The sequence below is a fragment of the Eschrichtius robustus genome, chromosome 4, assembly GCF_028021215.1.
Source record: "Eschrichtius robustus isolate mEscRob2 chromosome 4, mEscRob2.pri, whole genome shotgun sequence".
Classification (NCBI taxonomy): Eukaryota; Metazoa; Chordata; class Mammalia; order Artiodactyla; family Eschrichtiidae; genus Eschrichtius; species Eschrichtius robustus.
This window is the reverse complement of record NC_090827.1, coordinates 41,662,127-41,685,999: the sequence shown is the minus strand read 5'-3', so window position 1 is coordinate 41,685,999 and position 23,873 is coordinate 41,662,127. Positions and strand designations below refer to the sequence as shown.

The 23,873-nt window shown below is 41.9% G+C and overlaps 1 protein-coding gene across 12 annotated transcripts in view; it reads left to right on the top strand.

The window, feature by feature from the left end:
- Positions 1-23,873, top strand: part of SH3D19 (SH3 domain containing 19) — a 179,475-nt gene that overhangs the window by 122,968 nt on the left and 32,634 nt on the right. For 10 of the 12 annotated variants that reach the window (XM_068542615.1, XM_068542613.1, XM_068542611.1 and 7 more), the window contains 4 exons: positions 1,754-1,892; positions 2,020-2,182; positions 3,376-4,407; positions 14,156-14,263. In XM_068542615.1, coding sequence (XP_068398716.1) covers positions 1,754-1,892; positions 2,020-2,182; positions 3,376-4,407; positions 14,156-14,263 — 1,442 coding nt within the window. The remainder of the gene's footprint in view (positions 1-1,753; positions 1,893-2,019; positions 2,183-3,375; positions 4,408-14,155; positions 14,264-23,873) is intronic. The other 2 variants (XM_068542612.1, XM_068542619.1) reach the window with 1 other exon arrangement.

The following is a 23,873-nucleotide window of genomic DNA, read 5'->3' as shown; positions in this document are numbered from 1 at the left end:
GATGGTAGGATGGATGGAAGTGTGGACAGGTGGATAAATAGAAAGATAGATTTATGGTCCCTACTTTCAAATTTCTTAAAGTATCGTGTTGAGTAATGAAGAACAAGGAGTTTATAGTCAGACATAACCAAGTTCAAATCCTGACTTTGCTTTCTCACCATGTGACCTTGGGCAAGCTCCTTAACCTTTCTTAGCTTCTATATCCCCACCTTTAAAATGCCGCTAATCATACTTACCTCATAAGGTTGTCATAAGGGTTAATGCGTGTATAGTGGTTAACATTTATTAACTAGTAATTCATTATCTAGTTAGATAAAAGCTATATAAAAATTGGAGTGACTCATTTGGATTCCACACAGGGAAGTGAAAGTAAGTTCACTGTGGCACACTTAGCATAATGTCTAAGAGGGGATTGGCTAAATGCAATTTGTGAAACGCTTTTTCTAACTCTGAGTATAATACATGCTCATTACAGAAAATATTGGAAAACTAATAAAAATATAAAGAATAAAACACAGCGTATTCACTCTCCTACATAAAGACAGCAACAATTAATAGCTTTGACTAGTACATTCCATATTATGAAGATAGGTAGCAAGATTCTGTACATACATCTCAGAATCTCATTTTTCTCTATAATTAGATCTTATATTTCCCTTTGTCAATCCAAGTTCTTCTAATATATGACTGTTTGTGTTTAAATAATATTTGTCTGTGAGGTGATCATATTCTTTGTTTAATCATTTTTCTCATGTTGAAAATATGTGTTCTTATTTTATTTATTTGTGCTTATAAATAATTCTTGTTATTTAAATTTTTAAAAGCTATAAGTAGAGGTTCTTAGGTAATACAATTCAAATTTAATCAATGGGCAGTTTCTACTGATTCACAGGCTAGCATGAGAGTGTGTGTACGTGTACAGTTTTTATAATAGCAGTGCTTTTTATTTATTTTTATTTTCCATAGAGTTCTAGAGAAAGGCAGAGGAGGTATCGTCATACCTATGTGTTAGATGAGAAAAGTGAGGCCCAGAGAGGTTGACTGATTTGCTCAGAGTCACGCAGTTGGTATTTGTTAGGAAATCAGGTTGAAGGTAAAATGTAAACATGAGACCGTAGAATCAGGTTAAGAAAATGATGAAAGAAGCCACACCTAAATCACTGTGGCTCCACGTATTGAAGATTAAGCATCAGATTCATATACAAACTGACCAGGAACACACATCAGGGTCTAGAAGTGAACAAGTAAACTCTAAACACTTAAAGGTCATTCTGAATGGGGGAGAGGTAGAGAGAGGAGGAAGAGGCTTTTCTTCTGATACATAGCATCATTTCAGAGTATGTACTTTATAATAACGGAAAACTAAACATTTCCATTCAACCAGTGCATTTTTCTGTCTTATGATACCCTATGTTTGTGCCATAGGCTAGATAGCAGAGCCCTGGGATGAAGAGGTTGAATGGGTCTTGGTCCTCATTCTTATCAGCCAAGGCAGAGCGAACAAAGTGTGCTCAGGGTACATCTCTAACTCTCTGAGGCCAGTGTCATGGAGGATGGCTGTCATGTGCTCCCTCGAAGCCTGCCTCGGTGTACTGTTAGAGATAGCGCAGGTCAGACAGGTCATTTCCGTGACTGTGGCAATTCTTATGTCACTTTCTTGGGTGGTAGTTATTTTCATGAATCTTTGAACATTTACAAATAGACGATAGCTTGTTACAAGCTGTAAAATCTCACTGAGGCTTCTGTCTGCTAGGCGCCCAGAGATCACCATTGTGGCAGCTGAGCCACTGAGGCCGACCTCGTGGTTTCCAGGAGCCCCACCCCCAGGACTGGCATTTCCCCCATCTTCTGCAGCAGGCCCTTGGAGGCCCAGTGAGCTGGTTCCTGCTGAGGTGAGTAAATATCGCATTATCTCTCTGCATTTTATTTTTAATGAAGTTCAAAGATAAGAACAGTGAGACTGTTAACACCTTGACTATCACCCATAGGTGTCTAAAATCTTCATCCTTCATTCTGCAGCTCCCACCATCGTATGAACAAGTCATAAAAGAAATCAACCAAGTTCAAGTTAACACTACAAATAATAATAATGCTGCTGCCACTCCAAGGCACACTATTACTTCAGCAACTCAGACTGACTTTTCAGAAGAAATAGACAACCATCTGCCTCAAAGTAATGCAAGTAATTTGTCTTCCCTAATTCTGACCTAGTTCTAGGGAAGTAATCAGTAGGCTCCAGCCTTTAAAATAATTTGCAATTTGTGCATAATTCATTGAGCTCTGCTTCCCAGTCGTGTGATCACTGTGTGCTTGCTTTATTTGGGTTCGCTGTGATTATTATAATAGGTCATTCTTCATCCTCACAAGCCGCAGCCCCAATCTCTAGGGTTCACCCTAGTTCATATCACAAAAACATCATCTTTTTTTATTTTTTTTTAAATTTCTTTATTTTATTTTATTTTTGGCTGTGTTGGGTCTTTGTTGCTGGCACAGGCTTTCTCTAGTTGAGGCGAGCGGGGGCTACTGTTCGTTGCGGTGCGAGGGTTTCTCATTGCGGTGGCTTCTCTTGTTGCGGAGCACAGACTCTAGGTGCGTGGGCTCAGTAGTTGTGGCATGTGGGCTCAGTAGTTGTGGCTCGCGGGCTTAGTTGCTCCACGGCACGTGGGATCTTCCCGGACCAGGGCTCGAACCCGTGTCCCCTGCATTGGCAGGCAGATTCAACCACTGCGCCACCAGGGAAGCCCCCAAAACATCATCCTTTTAACTCATGGTTGGTATTACTGCTGATGCCCTTTATTCCCATTGAGAAAGCTGTTATATTTAGCACTTAACTTGATAGGATGCTAAAAATGGTTGTCCTGTTAGGCTTTTAAAAAGCATTATGTTAAGATAACAAATGAGAGTAAGTTACTTTGGAAAAGTAAAGCAAGAATTTTTGGAATTTTGACAAGAGAGAAATGGTCATTGATAAGTCTACTGAGAATCAGGAATTTAATGGTGTTTTAAGATATTATATAGGGACTTCCCTAGTGGTCCAGTGGTTAAGACTCTGCACTTCCACTGCAATAGAAGCACGGGTTCCATCCCTAGCTGGGGAACTAAAATCCTGTATGCCGCACGGTGTGAGAAAAAAATAAATAAATAAATAAAAATAAAATATCATATAATGAATATTTTTATATGAATAAATATAACGTGAAGAACCCTCCTGCAGGAAGCTGAATATAAACATCTCTCCATTGATTTTAGAATTACTTTTTCCTGAGGAAGGAAACCAAAATCTCTTGATATTCTACATGTATACTTTTAAAATCTGAGTATCCTTTTTCTTTGAAATTATAACGTTGCAGCTTCTGTTCGTTTTGGTCTTGTCAGCACTGCCGGCACCTCTGAAACCTCTCCAGCCTGCCCCAGCAGCCTCAGCCAGCGATCCTCCGACAGACGAGACGCCTTTAATAGTCTTTGATATTTCTGAAGAACAGAATTGTCCAGAAAACTCCAGTGCTACAAGATGTCCGGTGCCCAAACCAAGATCAAAAAGCAACCTCAGACCAGTGGCCAGAGAGCCTCACGTTAAAGAGCGGAGTCCCCAGCAAAGCAGCCCAGCGGCCACGCCGGAGGAGGCAGCCCCGAGCCGGCCCCAGCCGCTGTGGGACGACACCTGCCACGCGGACAGTCAGGCGGTGATGAGCATTATGAACGCGGAACGGAGCCCAAATACCGTCGTTTCCAGGATCAAAGCGCTTGAGGGTCAGACAAATGCGGAAAGCGTGGGACTGCCCAAGAAGCCGGAAATTGCCCCCCGCACGGTCCCCCCGAGGCCTGCTGCTTCCTCAGGGAAACCCTCCGTGGCTCCCAAACCCGCGGCTGACAGAGCCTCTGGAGGCTGGGACTCCTGGACCACAAACAGACTCCGGGGCGCCACTAGGGAAGGCCTCACCCCACACTCTCCACCGCAAGAAGCAGGGAGCGTCCCTGTAACCAAACCCGAATTGCCAAAGAAACCAAATCCTGGCCTCATGCGAAGTGTTAATCCCGAGAGCCTGGGAGGAGGGTCCGTGGCCGAGAGCCCCGACGGTGGGAGGAAAGCCCCGACTCCTGCTCCTCGGCCTTTGCTGCCCAAGAAATCAGCTTCTGCAGAAACGGCCCCCTACCCTGCGGCCTCAGAAACCACCCCCTACCCTGCGGCTTTGCTGAAACCCATCACTGTGCCTCCCCGACTCTCGGTGGCGTCACAAGCCAAAGCGTTCAGGTCCCTGGGAGAAGGACCCCCGGCCAGCCCCCCAGTCCCCGTTCTGCAAAGCAAGCCTCCGGGGGACATCGACCTCATCAGCTTTGACGATGAGGTTTTACCCGCCCCGTCTGGGAACCTGGTTGAAGACTCTATCGATTCAGAGATGGTTCTGGGTGAGTGAAACTCAGAAGTGGAGGGGAATCTAAATTCATCATAGGGTATCTCAAATGGCACTTGCTGTTTTCGTTTCTGGCACATAAGTTATTGAGGCGTGGACGTGCATGTGTGTGCACATGCGTGCGTGTGGATGTGTGTGTGTGTGGATGTGTAGAGACAGGGAGAAACAACAGCGAGATTAAGAAACAAGGAGCCGCGTGGGAGATGGAATCAGAGAGCGAAGGGAAAATCTGGGATGGGGAGATGGAGACGGAGAAAGAGGGAGGCACACGTGTTGATTACTCTCACATGAGCCAGGAATAAGCAGACTGGGACCAGGGACTTAACTAGATGAGAGGCTGGCCCCTTCCTCGGGCAGGTGGAGATTCGAGCATTAGGAGGAAGAGAGGGAAGCTTCTCAGAGGGGGAAGTCATGCCCCAGAAGGGCTCCTCAGATGGAGCCATCCCCGCGGGAGTGCCGGGAAAGGGGCCAGCCCTGCAGAGGACTCTGGCAAGAGCAGTAAACCCGGCCATATGTTGCAGAATGTTGTTCCATAATCTTCTCGGAGCACCTTCCCTTGGGAATGGAAAGTTTTGTAAATAAACTACGACAGTTGTAAGTTTCCTGCCAAGATCGGGACAATTAGATTTCCCAAGAGGCAGAGAGTATGTTTTCTTTCCTCACACTGTTCAAATGGAGAGTGTGATGGTAAAGCTTATCTTTGATTTGTCAAACTAAACTGCTGTACTTGTCATTGCTAAGATTCCTTTCACTGCTGTTTACTTACTTGGGCAGAATTTATGAACATGTAAGCGTAATAGTATTTTCAAAAGGTTAGCTGTCATCTTCTAAATGTTTAACATGCATCCAAATGATATAAGCTCTGTGATTCAAAACCAAATTCTGCTAAGTACAGGCATATTTTAAATGATAACAACCACATATTTATTAAATATTTATCATGCACACAACATTGTAACTGGCTGTAGCATGCCTCTTGTCCATAAGGAGTGGAAAGAAAAACATTAGGATATATTGAACTTCTGCCTAGCTCCAAACCCTCTGCTAGATGCCCAGACATACATTATTTAATTTAATACTTACACTAACCCTTTACAAGGCATCATTGGCCTCAGTTTGCAGATGAAGAAAATGAGACTGAGAGAGATCAAAAGGTAACTTACTCGGTTTTCCAAAGCAGGATTCAAAGTCCGTCTTTTCTTTCTAGGTCTAGTTTATTTTTCACTCTATCATGTTGGTACTCAACATTTTCAGAAACCTTAAACCAGGCAACACATTAAAAACTTCTCAAGTTTTTGTTATACCATTTTCGTATTTAAACCTTTTTGGTGTTAACAGGGTTCAGAGTAGGACAGGGAGGGGTAAATCCAACAGCAGCAAGCTGTTCAGGGGTGGAAACAGTACAAGCCAAAATAATACCACCTTTTGTAGAAGCTGCTAGATTCTGTGGGAATGGCAACTTGGTTAATAATTGCTGAGAATTTATTCTGTGTCATCAAGCAGATAATTACAGTCATCTTCAAAAAGGAAGGTCAACAGTATACATCAACATGAATACAGTATCGTGCTTCATACTCAGCTTTTTCTGTTTCTTGATTTCTACCACTTCCTTGCACAATGTTTAATTACTGAGGCAGTCTTTCAGCAAAAGGTGTAATTTGCTTGCCCCACCTGACTTTAACCATTGCTCTTACCTGTGGAGTTATCCTGAACACTCTGTCTTCTTTTTTTTTTTATTTTATAAATTTATTTACTTATTTTATTTATTTTTGGCTACATTGGGTCTTTGTTGCTGCACACTGGCTTTCTCTAGTTTCTGCAAGCGGGGGCTACTCTTTGTTGCAGTGCATGGGCTTCTCATTGCAGTGGCTTCTCTTGTTGCGGAGCACGGGCTCTAGGTGCGCGGGCTTCAGTAGTTGGGGCTCGCGGGCTCTAGAGTGCAGGCTCGGTAGTTGTGGCACACAGGCTTAGCTGCTCCGTGGCATGTGGAATCTTCCCAGACCAAGGCTCTAACCCGTGTCCCCTGCATTGGCAGGCGGATTCTTAACCACTGTGCCACCAGGGAAGTCCACTCTGTCTTCTTTTTAAACCTGCTTCTCTTCCTGTATTCTGCTCCTGTCCTAGTGACACCATCACACACCAGCCCCCCCAAAGGATCCTATCCATCATCCTTGAGCCTTCCTACCTGTCACACACAGTGACTAGTTGTTTGGACTTACAGTCAGGAAGGTCGGGGTCTACCACTTAAATGCTATGTGACCTATGCTATGCAATTTACTTAATTCCACAATGCCTCGGTTTCCTCATCTGTAAAACATGATAATAATACTCCTCCTGGAGGTATTGCAGGTGTTAAATATGATTATGGAGGAAAGCCCTATCACATTGTCTGAAGCATGGTAATAATACTCCTCCTGGAGGTATTGCAAGTGTTAAATATGATTATGGAGGAAAGCCCTATCACATTGTCTGAAACATGGTATGTGCTCAATAAGTGGTAGTCATTATTCTTACTTCTCGTCCTTCACATCCAGTTAGTGGTCAAGTCCTGCTGGTTTTACTTTCTGAATAGTTCTTAAATTTTCCTTTAGTTTCCATCACTCCTGCTACTGGCCCACTTTTCTAATCTTTAGGCCCAGATTCCTGCAGTAGTCCCCTAAATTGAGCCTCTGCTTCTGCCTCAAACCCATCATCATATCATGGTTACCCAGCAGATTTTTCTAGAGTGTACATTGGACCTTGTTGCTTCCTTGCTTATTGCCCTCCAGAGGCCTTCAAGATCACCTCTGAATTCCTCAAAATGTAGAGGGAATTTTTGTTTGTTTACTGACTGGGGCTTTGTGACTTTTTTGGGGTGGGGGAGCTACACATTTTTTTAACTGAAGTATAATTGACGTACAGCACTATGTTAGTTCCGTGTACACAGCCTAGTGATTCGGTATTTCAAGAGGATCACCATAAGTCTAGTTACCATCTGCCATCATACAAAGTTATTATACAGTATTACTGACTATATTCCCCATGCTCTAAGGCTTTGTGACTTTTTGATGGTGTATTAATAGCATTGTCTTTGTAGATAAAGGGTTATGGTCTCTTGGTGAAACCTTGCTTAATCGTCCTGGCATCAGCCAAAAACTGGGGGAGGAACACAGGAGAAAGGAGAGAAACTCACAGATATGTCTTTCCTTCTTTTTCTTTTCCCTCAAAAAATAAAGAAAATCCAATAAAGTAGTTTTCATAAAATGAAGTTGCCATATTAATCTCAGGAAATAGAGATCAGAAAATACTGAAGCTATGAAAACATTGTAAGGATTAGAAAAATTATTAAAGGGAAACTCATCAAACAGGCAATTTAATATTGGATTCACTTCTTGGGTAGAATGCCTTCCAGGTTAATGTAGTGGAGCTGAGAAACATTAGCACTTCCTCTTCACACCTTTACAAATCATACCCAGTTGTCAAAAAACCAGAATGCTTCTGCTGTCAACCCCATTACACAGACCAGAATAATAGTTTAGCAGCCAATTTCTGCTATTAACAGAACTCAAGAGAAAGAAATAAATGACAGAAAAGCTAGCCAAGGATGGTGAAACTAATTATGATGACAAGCATATTATTAGAGACAAGTAATGGGCAGAAAACTACATTATCATCAATGTTTTTCTCAACCCGGTAATGAAGACCATGTGGATATAGGTGTAAAGGGGCAGCAGGTGTAGAATAATTGGCATTGGTGTGAGGGGGCTGGAAGGAGGGCAGAGTAAACACTGCAAATAAAAGTAGAGAAAGATGCCATGGACTTTCCTTAGACTTGGTTAGGAGATGCTTTTGCAGGTAGTTGTGTTTTCTCTATAGAAGCAAGAGCAAAGAGTCTGTGATAGAGGAAATTATGACACTGGGGTTCTTAACCCTTTCTGGATCACAGAACGCAGCCTATGAATCTTTTTTCTCCCTTGAAAATAACCCTTTTGCACATGTATGCACAGTTGGAGGTACAATTTCCAGATCTTCAAGGGCTTATTCTTGGAACCCAGATTAAGGACTTCTACTACAGAAGGTTGGAAATTGCCTTCAGTGGACTGCTGAAATAAATTCTGGTTGCATCCATACAATGGAATATTGTGCAGTAGCTAAAAAAGAGGCAGACCCCCTATTATCCCCTACTATGGACCAACCGCCAAGATATTCTGGGTGAAAAATGCAAGGTATAGGTAGTATTCATGGTATTTTAGCTATAGTGTTGGTGTTAAAACACATATTTACATGTAAGTATGCTGTGTCTTTGGAAGTTGTATTAAAAATGCTAACAAAGGTTGTCTTTTATGAGGGAACTCCATCAGCAGGAGAGGATGGGGGAACTGGTTTTCAAATAGATGACCATAAGCAGAATTAGGATGAAAGAAACTAGGAGACATAGCCCTTGTCTTTGCCACAGAGAAAGAGCTGCACCCCACACTGTTCCTCAGCCTGTGAGGAGTAGAAATTTTAAGAATAATAAAATAAGATTTTTCTAAACAATTATATTATTCAAGGTTACAAATAAAAGCTAATTATTATGAACTAAATATGCCTCAATTAGACAAATTCAAAAATATGTATCTGCATTATTTCCTATTAAATAGAATCACTGAGGAGTTTTAGCCAAAAAAAAGAGTTTTTATTTTTCTGGTTACTTTATGGAAAATTTTATGGCCATTATTGCCTTGAAAAAGCAGCTAAAGGGACAAGTATTTTCATATTTTTCCTCTTATTTCTTTTTTTTTTATTATTATTTTTATTTTTATTGTTGGCTGCAGTGGGTCTTTGCTGCTGCGTGCCAGCTTTCTCTAGTTGTGGTGAGCAGGGGCTACTCTTTGTTGTGGCGCACGGGCTTGGTTTCTCCGTGGCATGTGGGATCTTCCCGGACCAGGGATCGAACCTGTGTCCCCTGCATTGGCACGCGGATTCTTAACCACTGCGCCACCAGGGAAGTCCCTCCTCTTACTTCTAAGTGATTTTTGTTTCAGTTTGTTTGGCAGGGGTGTTATTTCAGCTTAATTTTGTAACTTTTTTCATGTGATTGAATTTATTTTATTGGATTTTTTTTCAGTCACAAAGTAATATATATTTTCGGTAACAAGTCTAACAATATAAACATTTAGTAAAAGACAAAAATGAATCTCCCTCCAATCCATTCAAATCCCCAGAATAACCAGTGTGAACCATGTTGTATGTAGCTTTCTGTGCCTTTGGACATTCCACACCAAAGCTTACAAACATGTACACATACATGTACTTCTTCCTGTTTTTTACAAAAAGTTTTACCTAACTGTACCCATTACTCAGCAGCAAAATTCTTTAACTGTACCCATTACCCAGCAGCTTACTTTATTGATTTAGTAATGAGGTTTAGGGACTTCTCTCCAGGCCAGTAGATCTAAGTCTGACTCCTTGTTCCCTGATACCTGCCTGATATTCCCTGGTATGAGCGCAGCACAGTCAAGTCAACGTTGCCCCTATTGATGGACACCACTACAAAAAATGCTGCGGTAAACATTCTTGTAAATATTTTCACTTCTACTAGTGCTTTTATAAAGAAATTTCCAAAAGTGGGACTACTGGCTTAAAGATCATGAACTTCAAACATATTAACAGTACCAACAACCCAGTTTCCCACCTGGCAGTGCCAGGAGTTCCCAAACGTGAGGTGCCATCCTTGCCTTCTAGGTCGCCCACTTAACACTGCTGTTGGAGAAAAATACCCCTCTCATGAAAAGACGTAAAAAGTAAACATACTGTGTAGCTAGAGGGAGACTCTCACACCATCATCAAGGTGAAAACCAGGCCTCTGGCTCCACCTTCTCACTGCAGTGAGGCTGTCTCTCCTCCCCGCTCATCGGCGCGCCTCGTCTGGATGGCAGCCTGGGACAGGGCGCGGAGAGGCACAGGCCGAGCTCACTGACTCAGGGAGCACAGCTAGGGGAGGTCGTTAAGCAGACCCACTCCTGCCAAACAGCCACAGTACCGGAACACTCAGACTTCCTTGCTTCACTGTATTGAGAAAGAATTTTTTTTTCTTTTTTTTGGAGACGTGTATACTAGAATAATTACACAGGATCTGAGTGCCAGTTATTAAACAGCAGCTAATGATACTAAAAATAAAGACCAAGAAAGAGAGAGAAAGTGGGTAGCTAGGACACTTTGAATACTTCGTATTTAAGTTGTATCTTCGGTTTAAATCCAGCAGGTTTTAAAAAATGCCTGGACCCTTTAATGCGGTAGTTGAGACCTGCAGGATTTGGGACGGGGTTCCCTGAGGCTAGTCCTCCAAGAACAAGCGCATTTGGGATCCCCCTGTGCCCAGCCCTCCAAGGCCACTGAGTGGCCTCTTTCTCCTTCTCTGTCCCCCTTGTTCGTGCTCTCACTCCTGGGATGTGAGAGAGACAGAGTGTACGTGGTATCCTGGCCCAGAACATCAGATGAGCTGGGAAACAATTGAAGAGATTCCATGCTCAAGATTTTCTTCTCCCTCCACACTCAACCCCCAGAATCACCAACTAAAAACCTATCCTAATAACCACCAGATTGTAGGGGCCCAAAGCAGCTGTTAAAGCAGAAATACCACTTGAATGGGAGAGCACAGTGAACAGTTATCAGCCTTAATCCTTTTCTTGAATTTTGGTCCTTTTCCCAGCAGGAAACAGAGCCCTGAGAGGCTGGGCCGTTACAGCCAAGGTTGAGGGGACAGGGGACGGTCAAGTCTCTGCAGCAGTGGGGGAAGGAAAGTCGCTCCTTGGAGGTCACTGGGTTCCAATGAGGGCCAAGGAGGCAGAGCAGGGGCAACGGCAGGGGAGAGGGACGAACAGGAAGGAAAGATATGCACACAGGAGAGATACTATGTTTCTGTGTTTGAATAAAATATATGCCGAGATTGGGGTCTTCAAATTCTTTCATTCTAGCTAGCATTACTCAGAACAGATGACACATTCAGGGAGTTCAGTTTCAGGTAATGTTTGCAATAATGGGCTTTAATACCAGCCTACCTTCCCCTTTTTATCCATCAGCACTGCTGTTTCCTAAAAACCCAGATGTGTATTTTTCAGCTTGGAAGAACTGTTAGAATACGCAAAATCCATCTGTTGGAAAGAGGATCATGGAGCCCTCCTCTCCCTCGCCCCCTGCACTCCTGTTTCACGCTGCAACCTACTCCCCTTCTGACCACAGCTGAAGTTCCCCCTTGCTCTACGTTTCCCTTTTTCAGTAGCATGTCTCACCTTCTAATATACCGCATGAATCACTCAATATATTTATTGTTTATTGTCTCCGTCTCCTGCTGGAGTGTAAGCATCACAAGGGCAGAGTTCTTTGCTCTGTTCACTGACATATTCCCAGCATCTAGAATAGCATTTGATGTGTAGCAGGCACCCAATCAATACTGAATGAAAAACAGTGAAAGAGTAAGTTACAAAGAAATAGATATAAAATGATCCTGTTTTTGTTTTTCAAAATACTTACATAATAATACGTATGATACAGAAAAAAAATCTGTAGACAGATACACATATTTTAGATAATAATTACTACTGCAGGGATGGGATTACAGGAGATTTTCTATCATATATTTTTTTTTTTAAGATCAACTTATTTATTTTTTTAAAAAATAAATTTATTTATTTTTGGCTGCGTTGGGTCTTCATTGTTGCGTGTGGGCTTTCTCTAGTGGCGAGCGGGGGCTACTCTTCATTGCAGTGTGAGGGCTTCTCATTGCGGTGGCTTCTCTTGTTGTGGAGCACAGGCTCTAGGCGCACGGGCTTCAGTAGCTGTCGCATGCAGGCTTCAGTAGTTGTGGCTTGCGGGCTCTAAAGCGCAGGCTCAGTAGTTGTGGCTCATGGGCTTAGTTGCTCCACAACGTGTGGGATCTTCCCGGACCAGGGATCGAACCTGTGTCCCCTGCATTGGCAGGCGGATTCTTAACCACTGCGCCACCAGGGAAGTCCCTATCATATATTTCTTAATGTTTCCCATTTTTACAATAAATGTTACTTTTGAAATGAAAAATAATGCTATAACAAAATAAGTAGTTGACGAATTTCTTTAGACCTAAAAGAAGAAGCTTTGTTTGTTTTCTGGGGATATAGGTTACAATGGAAGAAAGTGATATTATTACAAGAGCCTTTTTTGAAAGTTTGATATTGTTTTGATGATGTTGAGTTGGGTTTTTGAGCACAGACAAGACTCGCCTCGCTAATGAGCTACTAGACAGGTTTCCATAGAGGGGTCATCTAATTTTTTTTTTCTAACTAGCCTAATAATTATTATTTTACCTAGCATGCCATCTGGGGGCCTTACTTAGGTGATAGATAATAAACTTAAAATAGGATTGTACTTAACCGTCCTATCTCCCCACCTCGCACTGTTACTGGCACGTGGTAAGCAGACATGTGAGATCAAGTGACTAGTGAGTGGGTGATGCTCTGGTAGCAGGTCTGAGAGTCGGGTTGCCTGAGAGCTGGGTGGAAGGGAAGGGCAAGTATCAAGGAGCTGAAAGGCCTTCTTATCCTTAGCTGAGCTCTTCGTGTATCCTGAAGAGAGCTGGTCAGCAAAAGATGCTTTATTGAACTGCGGCTCATAACAGGCAGAACATAAATGCTGTTCATCACGGGCGCTGTGAAGTGCATTGTTTATAGGGAGTATCTCCCTACAGGCGAGATCCAGAGAACAGGTTCCGAATACAGTATGTATTCCTTCTGCCTCTTGTTGAATAAAGGCAAAAGCGGCCTCATGAGACCCTGTGCACTGTATAGAGTATGCATTATACAGCATTTGATTTTATTTTTGCTAATCTATTTATTTTTAGGTTTTTCATCTTTTAAAAATTTTTTGGTCATCTTCCCAAACTACTAAAAAGGACATTTACATTAAAGAAAAAAAGACTGTTCCTTTCAGTAAAAAAGTTTGGTGGGGGATTCCTCTGGCGGTCCAGTGGTTAGGGCTCCACGCTGTCACTGCCGAGGGCCTGGGTTCCATCCCTGGTTGGGTAACTAAGATCCCACAGGCCTTGCGGCATGGCCAAAAACAAAAGAAGGAAGAAAAAAGTTTGGTGGTTATGCTTTTATTTAAAATACTGTCCCTAAGCACATACTGTCCATTTTAAATGAATGGGTTAAGATGGAGAATATATATCTTTGGCCCCAAATCAAATATTTGAAGGGAGATGTCTTATTTTATTTCCAGGATAAAACTCTTTCCGTTTTCATGTTAGCAAGGTGTAGTTTCACTTCACTACTCAATCCGAGTGTGCTGCTGCCACGCTCTGGCAGGGTGGGATGAGGGGTGGAATGAGGCCCAGGGCCAGCCCTGCAGGGAGGCACAGGGGTGGGGCAAAGAGACCTTCCTTCCTGGGGGATCCAGGAGGCTTCACTATAGGGGGAAAATTGGCTGCATGTTTCAATTGCCCCTCATTTTCAGGCAGACACTTATGGAATGATTACACTCCTGTGAAAGATAGCTCCTACATAATTGAAGCTTGTCCTGGATCTCTCTCATCAGAGAGCAAGAAAAGCCACATGAATTATTTACGGAGCGCCAAGTTATTTCCTTTCATGAGCCCTGACTTTGTTTTTGTCTCTGCAAACTGAGATTTTGTTTATCCATGAATAGTTTTCCCTAGGGCATGAAAAATATGACTCTTTAATTATGAATGAGGTTTTTTGTTTGAGTTCATGTTAACTAAAACATGCAAAATACACTGTGTTTTTCATTAGATCCCTTTCAGCTCCCCACAAGAATAGAACCAGCAAAGGAACGAGCAGTTCAACCAGCACCCACCAGGAAGCCCACTGTGATTCGAATTCCAGCCAAACCAGGAAAATGTAAGCACTTCTCTGCCTCATTTATTTGCTTCTCCAAGAGCCAGTGAGAAATATATCCTAATTTATCAGTCTGCTTTTGAAATTATGTATAATCGGCCACTTATTATTATTTTTCAGTCGAGAACATTTTTTTTAACATCTTTATTGGAGTATAATTGCTTTACAATGGTGTGTTACTTTCTGCTGTATAACAAAGGGAATCAGCTATACGTATACGTATATCCCCATATCTCTTCCCTCTTATGTCTCCCTCTCATCCTTCCTATCCCACCCCTCTAGTTGGACACAAAGCACTGACCTGATCTCCCTGTGCTATGCGGCTGCTTCCCACTAGCTATCTGTTTTACATTTGGTAGTGTATATATGTCCATGCCACTCTCTTACGTTGTCCCAGCTTACCCTTCCCCCTCCCTGTGTCCTCAAGTCCATTCTCTGCATCTGCATCTGCATCTTTATTCCTGTCCTGCCCCTAGGTTCTTCAGAACCACTTTTTTTTTTAGGATTCCATATATATGTATTAGCATATGGTATTTGTTTTTCTCCTTCTGACTTACTACACTCTGTATGACAGACTCTAGGTCCATCCACCTCACTACAAATTAACTCAATTTCGTTTCTTTTTATGGCTGAGTCATATTCCATTGTATATATGTGCCACATCTTCTTTATCCATTCATCTGTCGATGGACACTTAGGTTGCTTCCATGTCCTGGCTATTGTAAATAGAGCTGCAATGAACATTGTGGTACATGACTCTTTTTGAATTATGGTTTTCTCAAGGTATATGCCCAGTAGTGGGATTGCTGGGTCGTATGATAGTTCTATTTTTAGTTTTTTAAGAAACCTCCATACTGATCTCCATAGTGGCTGTATCAATTTACATTCCCACCAACAGTGCAAGAGGGTTCCTTTTTCTCCACACCCTCTCCAGCATTTATTGTTTGTAGATTTTTTGATGATGGCCATTCTGACTGGTGTGAGGTGATACCACATTATAGTTTTGATTTGCATTTCTCTAATGATTAGTGATGTTGAGCATCCTTTCATGTGTTTGTTGGCAATCTGTATATCTTCTTGGGAGAAATGTCTATTTAGGTCTTCCGCCCATTTTTGGATTGGGTTGTTTTTTTGATATTGAGCTGTATGAGCTGCTTGTAGATTTTGGAGGTTAATCCTTTGCCAGTTGCTTCATTTGCAAATATTTTCTCCCATTTTAAGGGTTGTCTTTTCATCTTGTTTATGGTTTCCTTTGCTGTGAAAAAGCTTTTAAGTTTCATTAGGTCCCATTTGTTTACTTTTATTTTTATTTCCATTTCTCTAGGGGGTGGGTCAAAAAGGATCGTGCTGTGATTTATGTCATAGAGTGTTCTGCCTATGTTTTCCTCTAAGAGTTTTATAGTGTCTGGCCTTACATTTAGGTCTTTAATCCATTTTGAGTTTATTTTTGTGTATGGCATTAGGGAGTGTTCTAATTTCATTCTTTTACATGTAGCTGTCCAGTTTTCCCAGCATGACTTATTCTCCATTGTATATTCTTGCCTCCTTTATCAAAGATAAGGTGACCATATGTGCATGGGTTTATCTCTGGGCTTTCTATCCTGTTCCACTGATCTGTATTTCTGTTTTTGTGCCAATAGCATACTGTCTTGATGACTGTAGCTCTGTAGTATAGTCTGAAGTCAGGGAGCCTGATTCCTCCAGCTTCGTTTTTCTTTCTCAAGATTGCTTTGGCTATTCAGGGTCTTTTGTGTTTCCATACAAATTGTGAAATTTTTTATTCTAGTTCTGTGAAAAATGCCAGTGGTAGTTTGATAGGGATTGCATTGAATCTGTAGATAGCTTTGGGTAGTAGAGTCATTTTCACAATGTTGATTCTTCCAATCCAAGAACATGGTATATCTCTCCACCTATTTGTATCATCTTTAATTTCTTTCATCAGTGTCTTATAATTTTCTGCATACAGGTCTTTTGTCTCCTTAGGTAGGTTTATTCCGAGGTATTTTATTCTTTTTGTTGCAGTGGTAAATGGGAGTGTTTCATTAATTTCTCTTTCAGATTTTTCATCATTAGTGTATAGGAATGCAAGAGATTTCTGTGTATTAATTTTGTATCTTACTACTTTACCAAATTCGTTGATTAGCTCTAGTAGTTTTCTGGTGGCATCTTTAGGATTCTCTATGTATACTATCCTGTCATCTGCAAACAGTGACAGCTTTACTTCTTCTTTTCTGATTTGGATTCCTTTTATTTCTTTTTCTTCTCTGATTGCTGTGGCTATAACTTCCAAAACTATGTTGAATAATAGTGGTGAGAGTGGGCAACCTTGTCTTGTTCCTTATCTTAGTAGAAATGGTTTCAGTTTTCACCACTGAGAACAATGTTGGCTGTGGGTTTGTCATCTGGCCTTTATTATGTTGAGGTAAGTTTCCTCTATGCCCATTTTCTGGCAGGTTTTTATCATAAATTGTTGTTGAATTTTGTCGAAAGCTTTTTCTGTATCTATTGAGATGATCATATGGTTTTTCTCCTTCAATTTGTTAATATGGTTTATCACATTGATTGATTTGCGTATATTGAAGAATCCTTGTGTTCCTGGGATAAACCCCACTTGATCATAGTGTATGATCCTTTTAATGTGCTGCTGGATTCTGTTTACTAGTATTTTGTTAAGGATTTTTGCATCTATGTTCATCAATTATATTAGCGTGTAGTTTTCTTTTTTGGTGACATCTTTGTCTGATTTTGTTATCAGGGTGATGGTGGCCTCATAGAATGAGTTTGGGAGTGTTCTTTCCTCGGCTATATTTTGGAAGAGTTTGAGAAGGATAGGTGTTAGCTCTTCTCTAAATGTTTGATAGAATTCGCCTGTGAATCCTTCTGGTCCTGGGCTTTTCTTTGTTGGAAGATTTTTAATCACAGTTTCAATTTCAGTGCTTGTGATTGGTCTGTTTATATTTTCTATTTCTTCCTGGTTCAGTCTTGGAAGGTTGTGCTTCTCTAAGAATTTGTCCATTTCTTCCAGGTTGTCCATTTTATTGGCATATAGTTGCTTGTAGTAATCTCTAATGATCCTTTGTATTTCTGCAGTGTCAGTTGTCACTTCTCCTTTTTCATTTCTAATTCTATTGATTTGAGTCTTCTCCCTTTTTTTCTTGATGAGTCTGGCTAATAGTTTATCAATTTTGTTTATCTTCTCAAAGAACCAGCTTTTAGTTTTCTTGATCTTTGCTATCATTTCCCTCATTTCTTTTTCAGTTATTTCTGATCTGATCTTTATGATTTCTTTCCTTCTGCTAACTTTGGGGGGTTTTTGTTCTTCTTTCTCTAATTGCTTTAGTGTGAGGTTAGGTTGTTTATTTGAGATGTTTCTTGTTTCTTGAGGTAGGATTGTATTGTAATAACCTCCTTCTTAGAACTGCTTTTGTTGCATCCCATAGGTTTTGGGTCGTCATGTTTTCATTGTCATTTGTTTCTAGGTATTTTTTGATTTCCTCTTTGATTTCTTCAGTGATCTCTTGGTTATTTAGTAGTGTAATGTTTAGCCTCCATGTGTTTGTATTTTTTACAGATTTTTTCCTGTAATTGATATCTAGTCTCATAGCATAGTGGTCAGAAAAGATACTTGATATGATTTCAATATTCTTAAATTTACCAATCCTTGATTTGTGACCCAAGATATGGTCTATCCTGGAGAATGTTCCATGAGCAGAAGAAAGCGTATTCTGTTGTTTTTGGATGGAATGTCCTGTAAATATCAATAAAGTCTGTCTTGTTTAATGTATCATTTAAAGCTTGTGTTTCCTTTCTTTTTTTTTTTTTTTTTTTGGGCTGTGTTGGGTCTTCGTTTCTGTGCAAGGGCTTTCTCTAGTTGCGGCAAGCAGGGGCACTCTTCATCGCGGTGCACGGGCCTCTCACTATCGCAGCCTCTCTTGTTGGGAGCACAGGCTCCAGACGCGCAGGCTCAGTAGTTGTGGCTCACGGGCCTAGTTGCTCCGCGGCATGTGGGATCTTCCCAGAACAGGTCTCAAACCCGTTTCCCCTGCATTGGCAGGCAGATTCTCAACCACTGCACCACCAGGAAAGCCCTGTGTTTCCTTATTTATTTTCATTTTGGGTGATCTGTCCATTGGTGAAAGTGGGGTGTTAAAGTCCCCTACTATGATTGTGTTACTGTCGATTTCCCGTTTTATGGCTGTTAGCATTTGCCTTATGTATTGAGGTGCTCCTGTGTTGGGTGCATAAATATTTACAATTGCTAGGTCTTCTTCTTGGATTTATCCCTTGATCATTATGTAGTGTCCTCCTTTGTCTCTTGTTATAGTCTTTATTTAAACATCTATTTTGCCTGGTATGAGAATTGCTACTCAAGCTTTCTTTTGATTTCCATTTGCATAGAATATCTTTTTCCATCCCCTCACTTTCAGTCTGTATGTGTCCCCAGGTCTGAAGTGGGTCTCCTGTAGACAGCATATATACAGGTCTTGTTTTTGTATCCATTCAGCCAGTCTATGTCTTTTGGTTGGAGCATTTAATCCATTTACATTTAAGGTAATATAGATATGTATGTTCCTATTACCATTTTCTTAATTGTTCTGGGTTTGTTATTGTAGGCCTTTCCCCTCTCTTGTGTTTGCTGCCTAGAGAAGTTCCTTTAGCATTTGTTGTAAAGCTGGTTTGGTGGTGCTGAATTCTCTTAACTTTTGCTAGTCTGTAAAGGTTTTAATTTCTCCACTGAATCTGAATGAGATCCTTGCTGGGTAGAGTAATCTTGGTTGTAGGTTTTTCCCTTTCATCACTTTAAATATGTCCTGCCACACCCTTCTGGCCTGCAGAGTTTCTGCTGAGAAATCTGCTGAGCAATCAGCTGAATCCTTATGGGGATTCCCTTGTATGTTACTTGTTGCTTTTCCCTTGCTGCTTTTAATATTTTTTTTCGTTGTATTTAATTTTTGATAGTTTGATTAATATGTGTCTTGGTGTGTTTCTCCTTGGATTTATCCTGTATGGGACTCTCTGTGCTTCCTGGACTTGACTATTTCCTTTCCCACATTAGGGAAGTTTTCAACTATAATCTCTTCAAATATTTTCTCAGTCCCTTTCTTTTTCTCTTCTTCTTCTGGGACCCCTATAATTTGAATGTTGGTGCTTTCAATATTGTCCCAGAGGTCTCTGAGACTGTTCTCAATTCTTTTCATTCTTTTTTCGTTATTCTGCTCTGTGGTAGTTACTTCCACTCTTTTATCTTCCAGGTCACTTATCCATTCTTCTGCCTCAGTTATTCTGCTATTGATTCCTTCTAGAGAATTTTTAATTTCATTTATTGTGTTGTTCATCATTGTTTGTTTGCTCTTTAGTTCTTCTAGGTCCTTGTTAAACGTTTCTTGTATTTTCTCCATTCTATTTCCAAGATTTTGGATCATCTTTACTATCATTACTCTGAATTCTTTTTCAGGTAGACTGCCTAGTTCCTCTTATTTGTTTGGTCTCTGGGTTTTTACTTTGCTCCTTCATCTGCTGTGTATTTCTCTGTCTTCTCATTTTGCTTAACTTACTGCATTTCAGGTCTGCTTTTTGCAGGCTGCAGGTTCATAGTTCCTGTTGTTTTTGGTGTCTGCCCCCAGTGGGTAAGATTGGTTCAGTGGGTTGTGTAGGCTTCCTGGTGGAAGGGACTAGTGCCTGTGTTCTGGTGGGTGAAGCTGAATCTTGTCTTTCTGGTGGGCAGGGCCGCGTCCAGTAGTGTGTTTTGGGGTGTCTGTGACCTTATTATGCTTTTAGGCAGCTTCTCTGCTAATGGGTGGGGTTGTGTTCCTCTTTTGCTAGTTGTTTGGCATGGGGTGTCCAGCACTGTAGCTTGCTGGTCGTTGAGTGGAGCTGGGTCTTAGTGTTGAGATGGAGATCTCTGGGAGAGCTTTTGCCGTTTGATATTATGTGGAGCTGGGAGGTCTCTGGTGGACCAATGTCCTGATCTCGGCTCTCCCACCTAAGAGGCTCAGGCCTGACACCCGGCCGGAGCACCAAGACCTTGTCAGCCACACAGCTCAGAAATAAAGGGAGAAAAAGAAAGAAAGAATAAATAAATAAATAAATAAATAAAATGAAGTTATTAAAATTAAAAAATTATTAAAAATTAAAAAGTAATAAAAAAAGAAAGAAAGAAGAGAGCAAGCAAACCAATAAACAAATCCACCAATGATAACAAGTGCTAAAAACTATACTAAAAAAAACCCAACAAAACAAACAAACAAAGAAAAAAACGGACAGACAGAACCCTAGGACAAATGGTAAAAGCAAAGCTATACAGACAAAATCACACAAAGAAGCATACACATACACACTCACAAAAAGCAAAAAAGGAAAATATGTATATATATATATATATATATATATATATATATATATATATATATATATATATATATATATATATATATATATATATATATATATATATAAAAGAAAAAAAAAGGAAGGGAGCAACCAAATCAATAAACACATCTACCAATGATAATAAGCTCTAAATACTAAACTGAGATAAATCTAAAACCAGAAACAAATTAGATTCAGATAGCAAACCCCAAGTCTACAGTTGCTCCCAGAGTCCCCTGCCTCAATTTTGGGATGATTCGTTGTCTATTCAGGTATTCCACAGATGCAGGTCCATCAAGTTGATTGTGGAGATTTAATCCCCTGCTCCTGGGGCTGCTGGGAGAGATTTCCCTTTCTCTTCTTTGTTCGCACAGCTCCTGGGGTTCAGCTTTGGATTTGGCCCTGCCTCTGTGTGTAGGTCGCCTGAGGGCGTCTGTTTCCTGCCCAGACAGGACGGGGTTAAAGTAGCAGCTGATTAGGGGGCTCTGGCTCACTCAGGCGGGGGGGAGGGAGGGGTACGGAATGCGGGGCGAGCCTGTGGCAGCAGAGGCTGGCGTGACGTTGCAACAGCCTGAGGCGCACCGTGCATTCTCCCCGGGAAGTTGTCCCTGGATCACGGGACCCTGGCAGGGGCAGGCTGCACAGGCTCCCAGGAGTGGACATGTGGATAGTGACCTGTGCTTGCACATAGGCTTCTTGGTGGCTGCAGCAGCAGCCTTAGCGTCTCATGCCCGTCTCTGGGGTCCGCGCTGATAGCCGCGGCTTGTGCCCGTCTCTGGAGCTCGATTAGGCGGTGCTCTGAATCCCCTCTCCTTGCACACCCCGAAACAATGGTCTCTTGCCTCTTAGGGAGTTCCAGACGTTTTCCCGGACTCCCTCCCAGCTAGCTGTGGCACACTAGCCCCCTTCAGGCTGTGTTCATGCAGCCAACCCCAGTCCTCTCCCTGGGATCTGACCTTGGAAGCCCGAGCCTCAGCTCCCAGCCCCCATCCGCCGCAGCGGGTGAGCAGACAAGCCTCTCGGGCTGGTGAGTGCTGGTCGGCACCCATTCCCTATGAGGGAATCTCTCCGCTTTGCCCTCTGCACCCCTGTGGCTGCGCTCTCCTCCATAGCTCTGAAGCTTCACCCCCGCCACACCCCTCATCTCCACTAGTGAAGAGGCTTCCTAGTGTGTGGAAACTTTTCCTCCTTCACAGCTCCCTCCCAGATGTGTGGGTCCCATCCCTATTATTTTGTCTCTGTTTTTTCTTTTTTCTTTTGCCCTACCCAGGTACGTGGGGAGTTTTTGCCTTTTGGGAAGTCTTAGGTCTTCTGCCAGCGTTCAGTAGGTGTTCTGTAGGAGTTGTTCCACATGTAGATGTATTTCTGATGTATTTGTGGGGAGGAAGGCGATCTCCACGTCTTACTCCTCCGCCATCTTGAAGGTCCTCCCCTCGAGAACGTTTAAAAGCAAGTTGTTTTCTCATAATTCTTTAGACAATTAGTACAGCAAATTTGTTTATTTTTTATTTTTTATATTTTTTTAATTCATTTTTGGCTGCATTGGGTCTTTGTTGCTGCATGCAGGCTTTTTCTAGTTGTGGCGAGCGGGGGCTACTCTTCATTGCGGCGCTACTCTTCTCATTGCAGTGACTTCTCATTGCAGTGACTTCTCATTGCAGTGACTTCTCTTGTTGCAGAGCAAGAGCTCTAGGCGTGCAGACTCAGTAGTTCTGGCACATGGGCCCTAGAGCATGCGGGCTTCAGTATTGCAGCACACGGGCTCAGTAGTTGTGGCACGCGGGCTCTAGAGCGCAGGCTCAGTTGTTGTAGCACATGGGCTTAGTTGCTCCGCGGCATGTGGGATCTTCCCGGGCCAGGGCTCGAACCCATGTCCCCCTGCATTGGCAGGCAGATTCTTAACCACTGTGCCACCAGGGAAGTCCAGTACAGTAAATTTGGTTTTTACTTCTCTTTAACATTGTCTTAGACAGAGAGAATAGAGGGAGGCTGAAACTCAGAGTAATTGTAATATCGTATGTTAGTGCTAGTAGTAATGATCTGGTAGGAAAGTTTTGAAACTGATAGCAAATATAGTTGTATATGTCTGTCAGGAGTGTATTATTCCAGTAAGCATAGTCTAAATATAGCTATGTGTGAATTGTCTGAAGAGGAGTAACCAAGAGTTATAAAAACATAACTGTGTATAAAAATATTATTTTAATTAGTATAACACTACGTTTTGATACACTTCCTTACTTGATTTTTCAGTGTTACAATAAATGAAATTTTGGATGAATTTTTTTTAATAAGTACTGCAGATACATCTGATATTATCATAAGAGAGAAGCCAAGAGGGCCAGAACTGTTTACCTTAGGCCCTAGCGATTAGAAAAAGCGTGAGTATGTGTGCACGTGAATGCACATACAGTGGTTTCCAGAGCAGTTCCTGGGTGATCACACAGCTTTCTCTGTGAGCCTCTGCTTTCCTTTCATTTCCTTTAGTGCTTTTGCATAGCCCAGTTGCATCCTTGCCTTTGTCTAACGAGATTCTGCCACTCCATTCCTGCCAACAGCAGAGCAAGTGTCCCAGTCCTTCACCTGCAGCATCCCAGGGTTACACTGCAGGCATACCCTGGAATGCCATCCAACTTAGTTTAGGGGTTTGGCTTCTCTATAAAATACTACCTAGAAGAATCATATTGGTTTTTGTCTCTTGATGGTTTTATTAACTGATGGCTCTAAGCCAAGTAGTGAGAAGATTGAACGGAGTTTCTATGAAGAATGAGGAGGAGAGAAAGTCAAAGGTACCAAATCCTAGTGGGTTCTCGCTTCTTAGGAGCTTATATGGTAGTGTTAGGCTGAAGAACTGGTCGTACGTTCCTTTTGACAGCATTATATAGCCCACAGATCAGTGACAGGACAGCTCATAGGGTTGTCGGCCTGCTCACTGTTACCTTGTTAAAAGTATTTGGGATTTTAATAAGCTACGTGAGATAGAATGATAATAAATATTACCTGAAGCTCATGTGGCTTTAAGTAATACAACTTTTACATTTAAATGTATTCTGCTGTTGTGTCAGCGTCCCCCAGATCCCCGTGTTTGATGATTTGCTAGGAGGACTCACAGGATTTAGCATGTAGTTGTATTCGTGGCTGTGATGTATTATAGCAAAAGTATGCGAAGCAAAATCAGCAAAGGAAAAAGGTGCCCGGGGCAAAGTCTGGAGGAAACCAGCACAAGTTTCTAGGAGTCCTCTCCCAG